The sequence below is a fragment of the Acyrthosiphon pisum genome, chromosome A2 (assembly GCF_005508785.2).
Source record: "Acyrthosiphon pisum isolate AL4f chromosome A2, pea_aphid_22Mar2018_4r6ur, whole genome shotgun sequence".
NCBI classification, from domain to species: Eukaryota; Metazoa; Arthropoda; class Insecta; order Hemiptera; family Aphididae; genus Acyrthosiphon; species Acyrthosiphon pisum.
The window spans coordinates 112,986,088-112,998,872 of NC_042495.1; the positions used below are offsets into that span (position 1 = coordinate 112,986,088).

General features: G+C 26.9%; 1 protein-coding gene across 2 annotated transcripts; it reads right to left on the reverse strand.

Moving 5' to 3' along the window:
* Positions 1–432: 432 nt before the first annotated feature.
* LOC100575002 (translation initiation factor IF-2, mitochondrial) lies at positions 433–8,146 on the reverse strand. 2 transcript variants are annotated; one of them, XM_003242834.4, is made up of 15 exons: positions 7,910–8,146; positions 7,732–7,846; positions 7,419–7,530; positions 6,777–6,963; positions 6,470–6,630; positions 6,222–6,398; positions 5,885–5,934; positions 5,608–5,825; positions 4,217–4,421; positions 4,022–4,126; positions 3,164–3,305; positions 2,951–3,088; positions 1,023–1,187; positions 790–933; positions 433–710 (listed from the first exon to the last, which is right to left on the reverse strand). In XM_003242834.4, exons 3-15 carry the CDS (start codon positions 7,459–7,461, stop codon positions 538–540), a joined length of 1,908 nt encoding a protein of 635 aa, XP_003242882.1. In that variant the 5' UTR covers positions 7,462–7,530; positions 7,732–7,846; positions 7,910–8,146; the 3' UTR covers positions 433–537. The 2 variants fall into 2 exon arrangements, with proteins under 2 accessions (XP_003242882.1, XP_016657943.1); XM_016802454.2 differs by having other exon boundaries at positions 7,727–7,846.
* Between the last annotated feature and the right edge of the window lie 4,639 nt (positions 8,147–12,785).

Genomic DNA, 12,785 nt, shown 5'->3' on the forward strand with positions numbered 1-12,785 from the left:
AGGACATTTAACCAAGAGCATAATAAGTATTATGATAACTTCATGCACATATTTTTAAGGAATTTTAATAAACTTTTAAGAATCATTAACACTGAACAATTTAAACACAGTGGGGCTTAAATAGTGAATTAAAGGCCTGCCAATAAATACATAATTAATTATAAGTTAAAAGTTATGGCCATTACAGTATTATTTCAAATATTTTTTTATACGTCCACATAATTACAGAAGTTAGTACGATTAATTTATATAGTATCTAACGTAGAGCACGCTTATCTGATATATAAACCCTCTGGATGTAAATCATTTCCAGAAATATTACACAATTTATGTGTAGATATTTTTTTTTTTTTGAGGAAACTAATACTGAAAAACAAAAACCACATTATTAAAATAAATACATTTATATTTACATTAAACAAATTTTGTACATAATTGCTAAACTAAAAATGTATATTTTATTGGACAACTAGAAACATAAAGTTATAAAAATTAATAAGAACTTCAGTCAATGTAACAAAATAACAAAATTAGTATTTAGAAACCAGTTTCCCAAGTAATTTTTTGTTGCTCTTCCCGCAACGTAAAGCACACAATTTTATCACCTGGGTTCAGTCTAATATTTGCATCTTCTAACCGTAACCCACATTCCATATTTGTCTTGATCGTGGCCACTTCATCTTTTAAATGTCTCAAAGATGATAATTTACCTTTTAGTTAAAAATTTAATATTTTTATTAATTTGATTGACCTTTATTAAAACTTTACTGTATATTTTGATTTGCATACCTCTATAAAGAACTGTATCATGATCGCGGATAACTTTAAATAGTGCTGCTTTTTTCAGTGTACCACTTGTACACCTACATCCGGCTACTGGAATTTTTTTTTTATTTTCATTAATTAAAAATTCTTGTAACACATTGGCTTCCCCTATTTAAATATAAAAAACAGTGAAAATAAGCTCGTGTATAAAGCACCTATTCTATAAAGATTACAATTTTAATGAATCAATTAAATACCTTGTACATCCTCAACTTCAACTGGTGGTAAACAATTGTTCATTTCTTCTTTTATATCATCTACTAGTTTGTAGATTATATTATGTTGTTTAATAGTGATACCAGTTTGTTTAGCATTTTCCTCTGCATCTTTTAATGTACCAACATTAAAGGCATAAACTATAGCTAAAATAAAACAAAAATAAATTAAATTCCATATTACTAGAAGATATTTATTTATTATTATTTATTGAATTAAGAGGATTTTGTTGTCTCTGTTTTCAACAATCATTAGTCATTACGCAGTAAATGTACATGAGGTATTAGCCACACAATTTTGTTATTTTTAAATTTTAAGATAAGTAAATTTATTGCAGCATTTAATCTTATTATGTATAGGAAATACTACCTATGAAAGAATCAACATTTGACAAAAAAAAAACGCGATCGTCTATACCTAATATATATAAAATCTATTTTTTTTAATTGTGACATAAAAAAATAAAATATAACTATAAAAAAATGAATGGATAAGTTCATGTAATTTCAAAAATTGTTTATGATTTTTTTAAGTAAGCATTTTTAAGTGCATAATTTTAGATTATCAACTTTTTAAGGCATAATTCAATGCATATTTTGCCATTTTTAGAGCATGAACTTACGAGCCCTCCTTATTACATTTTTAAACAGAATAATATAATTTATTTATTTTTTTGGTTTTTACTACTTTTGATGTTCTTAAAACAAGTAATCTCAAATTGCAATAAAAATAAACTGATATTTGGTCATAGCAAATGTTCTTACATATTAAGGGGATTCAATACCATGATTGTCTGTTTTTGTCTAACACACGCGTGACATAGTATTTTAGAAGTGTTTTTTGCCAACATTACAATTTATCTAATGAAGCGATAAGAATTCTAAAAACAGATTTGAATTTGCCATCGAGTCTACTTGAAATCGATTTTTCCACATTTTTGATTTATTGATTTTAACTTCTCCGAAAATTTAAATGCTCTTTTTTAATATGACATTTTTAGGAATTTGGGGGATTATATCAAAACTGTGGGTAAGTCAATTTCAAGTAGACTTGACGACAAATTCATATCTGTTTTCAGAATTCTTATCGCTTCATTAAATCAATTGGTATGTTTGGCAAAAAACACGTCTAAAATACTATGTCACGCGTGTGTTACACAAAAAAAGAAAATCACGGTATCGAATCTTCTTAATCACTTCTTCTTCTTCTTCACTGGCATTCACAACTCCATTAGAGTCTTTGTCGCCATCACTACATCCCTCCACTAAGATTAAGAGGATGTCAGCGCGCTATTTGTTTTCTCTCTCTGGCCCATGCGTAACATAGAAAAAAACGGATTTATGCAAGATCATTTTTTCTATATTTTTAAGTAATCTTAGAGTAAAATCATCCACTATAAAAAAGATAGAGAATAATATTTTTGATGGAATGTCATATCTATTTGTCTAAACATTATCTCAAAACAATTTAAACATCATTAAAATGGATAATATTTTTTTGTTTATTTTTAAAGTTGAATACAAAGTCAAATAACAATAAAATATAAAATCGATATGTCACTCCCTCAAAATTATTATTCTCTATCTTTTCTGTACTGTGTGATTTTACTCTAAGGTTACTTAAAAACATACTAAAAATGATTCTGTGTTAATGTATTTTGTCTATGTTGCGCGTGGGCTAGAGAGAGAAAACAAATGGTGCATTGACATCCTCTTAATTCACTAGTAATAAAAATAACGAACTGTATTGATAATGTTTGTGATAAACATAAATGTACAGTATAATATATCTATTGTAAAACAATACAATACAATATAATATGGCTGTCGTGTCCTCTTAGTATTCACTACAAATTTATACTCTTAACTGACAAACATTTTTATAATTTAACTACTGTAATTGGATTTACCTTTGAAAGCATCAGCATATTCAATATCAGTAACGCATACGTTACCTACACCATAATGAATAATATCTAATTTGCATTGATTACTTTCATACGTTTCCAATACGTCTAAAATTGCCTCAACAGATCCAATGACATCTCCTAAATCAAGAACATGTACATAACATCATTAAAATTAATTTGGTTGAATTATTCATAATTAATAATTTTAATTACCTTTGACTACAACATTTAAACAAATTTCTTCTTCTTTAACATTTTTTCTATTTTCTAATTGTTTTTCTTGGTACAATGTACTAAACCGTCTTCTTCTGAAAATTCCACCCTTTTTTTTCTCTGCCAGATGACTTTGGTACTCCTAATACGGCATATAAGTATATTTTACTCAATTTGAGCTTGTCAAATTATTATTGTTAAATATAAAAATGATCAAAGAAAAATTCTGTTACTTCCAATATACACACAAATACAATAATTACTATCCAAAACTAAAACAGTTTTATGAGATTTTATTCTCTCAAACTCATGTAGATTATGGTGTTAATATACCATGATAAAAAAAAAATGTTTGCACTATACTGTTTCAAAACTTTAATTTTAATATAAATTCCATGAAATATTATAAAAATAATTTCTATGTAAGTTTTTATTTTATTTATTTCGTAATCAAATATTACCTACACTAAAAAATATCATGTATGGTAATAATGTTTGATAAGTATACTCAGTTTGTCTTTAAAAAAACTTACTCAGTGATTAGTTTTTGATGGCCAAATAAGTATAGAATAGACTTCAGTAAATATTGATGTTTTTTTAAATACCATTAAGTGACTTTATGCTCAATTTATAAAGACTGATGAGAATATAAAATATAAACCAACCACTAAATTGTATAAGATACAATCATTATCATGATCTTGTTTTATTATTTGACCTTTGTGTAAAATTTAAACAATATATTTTATAAGCATTCATCTTACACAATTACGTGTAAATATGTTATATTAGGTAAATTGTTAGAATTCAATTTCAATAGTAAAGAAGATAATTAAATCTAATAATTTGTATATTTACCTTATTATGCTCTTCAAGTTTTGATGAAATATAAATGCTATCTTCAATTTGTTTTTGTTCTATAGATTTAGATATTCGATAATCAATTACTTCTCGCGCACGCCTCTGTACAATAATAATAATAATTTTAATAAGTATAAAAAATTATTGAGTATTTAATTGTAATAAAATAAGAAATGCTCAAAAAATAACTACATCAGATGAAACTTGTAAAAATTCTTGTCCAGCTTGTGGTAAGTCTTTCCAACCTATTAATTGAATTGCATCAGACGGGTTAGCTTCTTGAAGAACATTGTTTTGATGATCCATCATGGCTCGTACTCTTCCCCAGACAGTGCCAGCTACAAGTATACTATTATTCAATAATTTTCCACGTTGAACAAGAACTGTCGCTAATTTTCTGAAAAAATAAGTAAAATTATTATAATTACAATCATAATTTTAATTTTATGTTCTAAAATAATTGAAAGTATTTTTACGAATCTGGATAGTATATAAATAATTGCAAGTCTTAACATAAAATTTAACCTAATTATAATAAAAATAAGATGGGTGATTATTAATTTATGATGTGGATTAAAAATGTAGAATTTTACAAACAAGATTGAGTAAAAACAACTGAATAAATAAACTTTTTGTTGTTAAGAATTCCTTAGAAAATAAATTTTTAAGTATTCAAAATAAAATGACAAAACATATACTAGCAAATAGGTGTAATTAAAGTATTATAATTATACTGAGATCATATAATTGGAACATTATTTATTAGTTTATGAACATGGCTAAAAGAAATTTAATATTTTAGAGAAATTAACTTATATATTTGTAAACATATTATAATATATACAATGATAATACCGCATTCCTAATTTCCAATTTTTTTCTTTTTTAATTGTTTGAGCACTGTAGTAGAAATCTCAAACTATAAAGTCTACGTATTACAACAAGATTTAATTCTAAAATAAGTTTCTCCAATTTTTTTTTGAAATTAATCTATCTGTTTCTAGGGGATACTTAACTTTTTTTTATTAAACTGTCATATAACATTATTATTTTTTGAAGATTTAGACTTGTTTTTGGAGGTAAATTTTTAATAAATTAACATGTAATATGTACCTAGAAACTAACTATGTACCATTAAAAATGTAACCAATAATGTTAAATGATGGCTATTATCTGATTTTTAGTTGAAATAAAGTGTAATATACACATATCATGCAGTAGTCATATATTTGTTCCATTTTCTTTTTTTATGACTAAATATCAGAAAACCACTTACATTTTACAGTTGGATTTGTTTTTTTTAATACTTACTTTCATGTTAAAAAAATTACCGTCCAAACTGTGGTAAATTACTTTAAAGTGTATAAGAATATTATCAGAACAGTTCAATAATAATTTAAGTAATCCTATAGTAGATTGGATAGTGTTATTTGCAAGAAAATAAATTTTGGACTAACCTTTACACATGGATAATTAGTTAAAAAGTTTACCCAAGAAATAAATGACTACCTTCATTTGTTATTAAATTATTAAGTTAAATTATATACCTTGTGACTAATAAAAATATTTGTTTCCTAACTTACCCTTTTTTACTATCAAGTTTTGACTCTATTATTACTCCTTCTGCTGGAGGGTTAGGATCTGCACGTAAATCTAATACTTCAGCTTGAGTTAGAATCGATTCAATTAAATCGTTGAAATTAGTACCATGCAAGGCAGATATTTGAACTACTTGAACAGTACCACCAAATTCTTCAAGGTCCAAACCACCTTGAGTTTGCAACATTTTCTTACAACGTTCCTAAGAAAAAAAATATATGAAATAAAAATATTACAATATATTAATTAGTTAATACATACTATATTTGCTGTTGGTTTGTCTATTTTGTTGATTGCCACAATTATGGGAACTAAAACAAATTTGAATATATATTATAATTTATATTTTACCTACCTACATACTCAATTTGTATAAACCAAAATTGAGGTATTATAAGATAAGGAAGTCATAAATGGATAACCATTAGATTATTAGAGCTTAAAGTAATTTAACCTTATTTAAGATAATTTAACAGTATATTTAGTATGTGTAAAATGTTGGCTTCTAGTTTGATTTGTAAGTGTAAAAAATTTGTATTTATTATTTTAATAATAACTTAAGAGCATGTATGATACTACTGATAAAGTATATCTATACCTTTTGCATGTTTAGCCATTCGTATTGACTCAATAGTTTGTTCCTTGACTCCATCATCAGCTGCTACTACTAATACAACTATATCTGTTACTTGTGCACCTCGACTTCTAATTGTAGCAAAAGCAGCATGTCCAGGTGTATCTAAAAATGTTATTTTTTTCCCATTCTCCAAAATAACTGAAATCAAATTAATTAAAATGTGAAATATCATATGGTGAATGATTAATTTTACAATGAATTATTATTACCTGGAAAAGCACCAATATGCTGGGTAATAGCACCAAACTCAGATTTAGCCACAGATGCATTCCTTAGAGTATCTAATAATGTGGTTTTTCCATGATCCACATGACCCATTATTGTTACAACTGGATGTCTCACAATTGTAGAATCATATGGTGCTGGAGGTCTAAAATTAATAATATAAAATATAAATATATAAGTAAATAATAAAATATAATTTTTTATTATTACATTAATAAACTTATGATAATAATAATTATATAATGCCTTTTACTAAATAACTAGAAACCAATTTGATTTAAAATAATTTACCTTTTAATGGCATCCTTCAAATGATCATCAGACAATTTTTTATTTGTATTAGGGTTTGATGTTAAGTTAGATTTAAATCCACACTTTTTAACAATTTCACGAAGGATTGAAACATTATCCATTATACTTGTAGGTTCAAAATACAAATGTCCATTTTGACCTAATTCAATTATTTTAAGAACATTATCTGTAATAAAAATATATAGTTAATATTAATCACAGTCAAATATAAAAATTCATAGTATAATACCTAAGTTACAATAATTTAAAATTATATCATAGGTATAACAGTATTGAGTAATTTGTATTATAATATAGAATGTCTAATTGTGTTTAATGAAAATAAAAACTTTTTTTTAATTAAAATTTTTTTAACTGTTTAAAGGTCTCCACACACTGCGGCAGTGACGGTAAAATGCAGCTGTACACAATATTTACTGCCATCACAGTGGCACAGCCAAGAGAACAAGATTTCACTGACACTGCTACAGTGTATGGGTACCTTAACTGTACAATATTTAGTTTAACAATTATACAATATGCAGGTAGAAATGTACAAAACCGAACGTAATGTATGAGAGTTTTGAGACCTCGTATAATAATGTAGTAATGAATAATTTCTCATAAATACACATAATTTACCTACAGGTATTCCAGTCGCACTTGCCAATTCTGATACAGTCATATTTTTCCAGATATCGATAGTTTTCTTTTGTTTTGGTTTTAAATTGATAACAGGTGAAATAATATTTTTCTAAAACAAAAAAATCATAAAGTATGCTATAATAGGTAAATTTGAAGCAAGTAGGTTCAATAATCAATAGTTTTATTAATGCAAGCATAGCGTTATATTAAAACTAATTTTTGATATTATATTTCTCGGATATAGGTACATAACTATTCTTTTAAAAGAATTATAAAGAAATAAACAAATTAATGGAAAATTGTACTATACTTTTTCTCCTCTAGGTGCTCTTTTTTTTCTTAATGTATTCGATGAGCATATATTAGCCTTGAATAGTTCATAACAACATACTCACAATGGAGAGCTACGGACCAAGTTACTCAATCTAAAAAAAAAAAAATTTAATATGTATGAATAAATAAATAACATTTGAAATGAATTAACTCACAAGCTAATCTTTCCAGCAGTGTTAAACATATTTGAAATTTATAAAACTGATACAAACGTGCAACAAATTAACTTAAATTATTATGATCAATTATACTGAGTACGATAACACAGACCTCACTATGCCAGTAAAGTTAATTTCTAAACGTTTTTTTTCAACTATTGAATAGATAACATTTTTAAAACGATCAAATTCTTTAAAAAATAATAATTAGAATATTATTGTAAAAAATATCTTCAATAAAATGAAAATGTACGTTTATCACAATAATCTAGGAGTAAAATCGTTATCAAAATATGAATTTTACAACTGATAACGTGTAAAAGATTGATAACAACCACGATAATAATATTATATATTTATTATTATTATATAGAAGACAAAATTAGACGAGTAGGTTTTTAAACGATGAATACCGGTTTAGTTATTTCACAGAATTGGGAAACTGACAAAGCTAATTAAGAAAAATACTTTTTTTGTCTTCCAATTCGAATAAGAAAAGATGACAGCGTAATGTGTAAAGTTAACAATATTATTGTCATTCGTTGTTCTTATTTTCAATTATTGTACGTTCAATGGTTTGCCTAAGTGTTATAATATTCAGTTATAACTTCATAAGCATTTGCAAAGACCAGTGGCGTATATACGAATTATATTCACTATGAGCCAATTTATCGTTATCACTAGACAAGTATAGCACGACTAAAATAGCCATAATTATACATTTTTTAGGGAGCTGGTGGGAATGGTTATAATTATGATATTATATACAGTAGAAATAAAAATTGCGTAATTCAATTTTATAATTTACTATGTAAAATTAATTTTTTGGTTCTTTTTTTAAAAATATGGACAGTGTCATTTATATATTTTACTGTTATCTTACTATGAATTTAACATCAAAGTCAATAAGTCATCAAAGCAAGAAATGACAAAATAACATTTTCTTGTTGATTCCTCAAAAACGATTTTAATCAACCGGCTAACTTAATCATGGTGAAAAACTGTAAACAGTGTAATTATACATGCAATTGAACCTGCAATTTCACTATGGGCCCTGGCCTAGGAGGCCTCCCCCCTCTATACGCCACTGGCAAAGACAATATTACCTATGATTTTAATCATCGGAGTTACACGTGTTGGTTATGTCATCGGAATGTTCATATTTTTAAACAGAAGTCATTTGATTGAATCGTATAATGTTTTACGGAAGGGCGTGCTAAATAAAATGGTGAAATTTGTTGATCGTGGAGTATTAAGGAATATAGAAAATCCAGGAAATTCGATGTACTGGTACTAAAAATTAAACAAATTACGACTTATAAATTACAATAATATTAATATAGTGACATATAGTGTTGTATAATGCATGTATGCGATGTTCCTAACCCAAAATAATATTACCTATGTGATTATTCTCGTGTTATAGGTAAGTCTGCGTGAGAAATGTATCAACGCGGGTGTTCAAGTCAATTTACGGGCTGCAGCTGCATTATCCAGTAGTATTGACAGAGAAGAGTTCCAAAAAATGAAGGAAATAAATCTGAAATTCAGAAACAGGTCGATAGAATTGGAAGGTAAGTAGATTTATGGACATGACAATTTTAAAGGAGGGGGCCGGTTTTGCTGCAGTAGTATAACGACCATGTAAATCAGTGTTTCCCAACCGGTGGTCCGCGGTACCTTTCTTAGTTTTCTATTAAAAATTATTTTTTTTTTTTGAACAGCGAAAAATATTTGTGACAAAAATCACACTAAGTAAATTATTAGTAAAGTTTAATAATTAAATAATTATATATAATAGTACAGTAAAATAATAAAAATTTTTCAATAAATTTTGTGTATTCTTGTTAATGAGCAAAAAAAAAAAAAGGTCTTCCTAGTTTGTGTAAAATTGAGGTGGTCCGCGACCTATAAAATATTGTGGAAGTGGTCCGTGGTGGTAAAAAGGTTGGGAAACACTGATGTAAATGGTGCAGGTCATCGAAGACCAAAAAGGGCGCGGGACGTACTGCAGTAGCACGCTACTTTAGCTGTAGCGATTGACATAGCGTCGCTACAATAATATATTATACAATGTAGCGAAAAACTATAGCGTGCTAGAAATCTACGGTTAGCGTATCGAAAATGTTCATTATTTTTTATCGCTACTTCTAACCTATTTCATGATAATAAAAATATTATGATGTATGTTTATTTATTTAATTAAGATGACTAGATGAGTGTATTTTTGAATTTTTCGGGTTTAACGCGTAGGAACAGCACTAATCAGTAATCATAGATTATAGATAAGACCATAATCATCATAAGAGCAATATTACAATGTTATATTTTTTATTATTGAATACAGAACCATAAATAATAATTAATATATTAGTATTTTATTATCACTACTTTTATTTTCGGCATTCGGCGTTTTCTGTGTTTCTTTTAAGTATTAAATTTTATATGTAAAAAAATAGTATTTTAAATTGTATGCAGTGCCGAAACTACCGCAAGTGTAGGCGGTGCAAGGCGCCGCCTGATGGGCCTCGCAATGTATGCATGGGGGGCCTCGGATTTTACCATTACCATATATAATATTATAAAACAATTGTAAAATCAAATATGAGAATTCAATCATTTTGAATTTTGTATTTTCGTGTACATAAATATTAAGTATATAGGTCCTTTTTCATTGGATCAAAAAATAGGAAAAAGGGAATTTTTACACAAAATTGATTTAGTTTTTGGTGTAACTCTAAAAAAAATTACCGTAGATACATGGAATTTATATTGAATGTGTATATCAGCATTTTCTATACATATTCATAGCATTTTCAAAATATTTTGACTTATTTTGAGCTGTTTACGGACATTTTCAGTTTTAAATTTTTTTAGTTTATTCTTCTATAATTGTCAATAAAATTTTATTTGTTTGGTAAAAATGCGTGAAAATTTAATACAATAGGCTCCTGATATATTGTTATAATAGAGATTGAAAAATATCAAAAATACATTTTTAGCAAAATTGTTTTTTATACGTATTTAAAGTTCAAATTTTATAAAAATGTATCAAATTTAAAATTTAATAATACTATTTTGTAGTTAAAAATGTATAAAAAGTTCAACTTTTATATCTGAAGGATTGAACATTTAAAACAAGGTTCTTCGTAAATTGTTTATATATATATATATATTACTTTATTCACAATAATATCATCGAATATACTTGTTAATATTATATGCTGACTGAGTGTCTTCTCTCAGAATCGATTTTCTTATTCAATGATATTATGTCATTGAATTCAAATTTAACACCATCCATTATAGTGACCTACTGTACATCAGAATGACACCCATTTGTCCACCTTTTTCTAATCGTAAAGTGGTTTTTCCTATTTGAATGTACTTAAAGGATTCATTAATTTGTATCTATCTTAAATGTAATATACTTTATCTGTCATGGAAATATGGAATTAACTGATTAATTTAAATATTTAATTCTTAAGATAAAAATATGTATGCCATTTATAAATGTAGTAAATGCACCTATTTTGTCTAGCGGGGAAAAAAGAACCATCACGATACGGGACGTACCTTTAGTTGACTACCCACGACGCCGTGTGATTGTAATAATTTATTATAACTAGACTTATAAGATTGACTTATTAGACGGCTATCTAGTTGTTGTATAATTCTATGGTTAAGACAAAACACGAGGAAGTCCATATTATTATATTCGAGTAAAGTCCCGTCAGAAGTTTTAACCTAATCAGTAACCTAAGTGAGTCGTTACAATGCATTATATTCTGTATTATATTGTTTGAGTTTATTTCGATAAGTACCACTGTGCTACCTGGTATGACAACGCGGCATTGTGGACAGTACGTTTTTTACCTACAAATGCCTGCAGCATATATTATTACAGTTGTAATATTTAAAAAAAAATGTCTTATTTTACTAACGCTATACAATCTGCGCACATGTTTTGCAACAATTACAACTGTACAAGATATAAAATATCGAACATAAAGGCTTGGATTATGTATATCGAAATAAACCGATAAAAAAGCATAATATTTTATAAAAATCACCAAAAAATCAAAATAATATTCATATAATTTATTTTTTTCAAAATTCAAGACAGTCACTTCGATAAAACTATACTCACAATAAGCTAAAGTAATTATATGTAAAAATGAGCAAAAACTTCATTCAGGAGAAAAAACAAAATTAATAAGCATATTTAGATGGTCAAAACAAAGGTACAATCAGAATGATACAAAACGAACTAAATATTAATTTATTATAAAAATCAGCTTTTTATCATATACTCCTCGCCAAATTAGTAAATTGTGTGGCAAGAGCTAAAATTTCTTTCCCACACGAGCCACACATACTATTTTTTGTCACTCATCTGCGTTCATCGATCACGCCATTACGATTCACGGCAAAGGTAATGTAGGCTGAAATCTATGCAACAACCAGACTATTCTACGAAAACAGTAGGTATTTCACGAAAGAAACGATTTGGTTTTATTCATTTTAAGTATCATATGCATGGAGGATATAATATGTAACCAAAAGTTTATGTTTTGTAAGGACCGTGGTATAGATTTCAGTATAAATAATAATTATTACCTATTATATTATTAAAATAAAATAAAATAAAAAAATGTAATCACGGCAAAGATAATGTATTGTGGAGGGATCTGTGCAACAACCAAATCATTATACGAAAACTATTTCATGAGAGAAAAAAGTTCACACGTCATGCAAGGAGGTTATAATATGAATATAAGATGTAATCAAAAGTTTATGTATTGGTAAGGACCGTGGTATATATTATTTTAGTGTCTGGTTTTGCAGAGGATACGCGTGATATGTTCGCTCA

Coding starts and splice junctions, on each gene's coding strand:
- LOC100575002 (XM_003242834.4), bottom strand. CDS start 7,461: ATGACTGTATCAGAATTGGCAAGTGCGACTGGAATACCTGTAG. Junction 5,935..6,221: donor AATGGCTAAACATGCAAAAG/GTATAGATATAC, acceptor AATTTGTTTTAG/TTCCCATAATTGTGGCAATC. Junction 3,089..3,163: donor TTTAAATGTTGTAGTCAAAG/GTAATTAAAATT, acceptor TTCTTGATTTAG/GAGATGTCATTGGATCTGTT.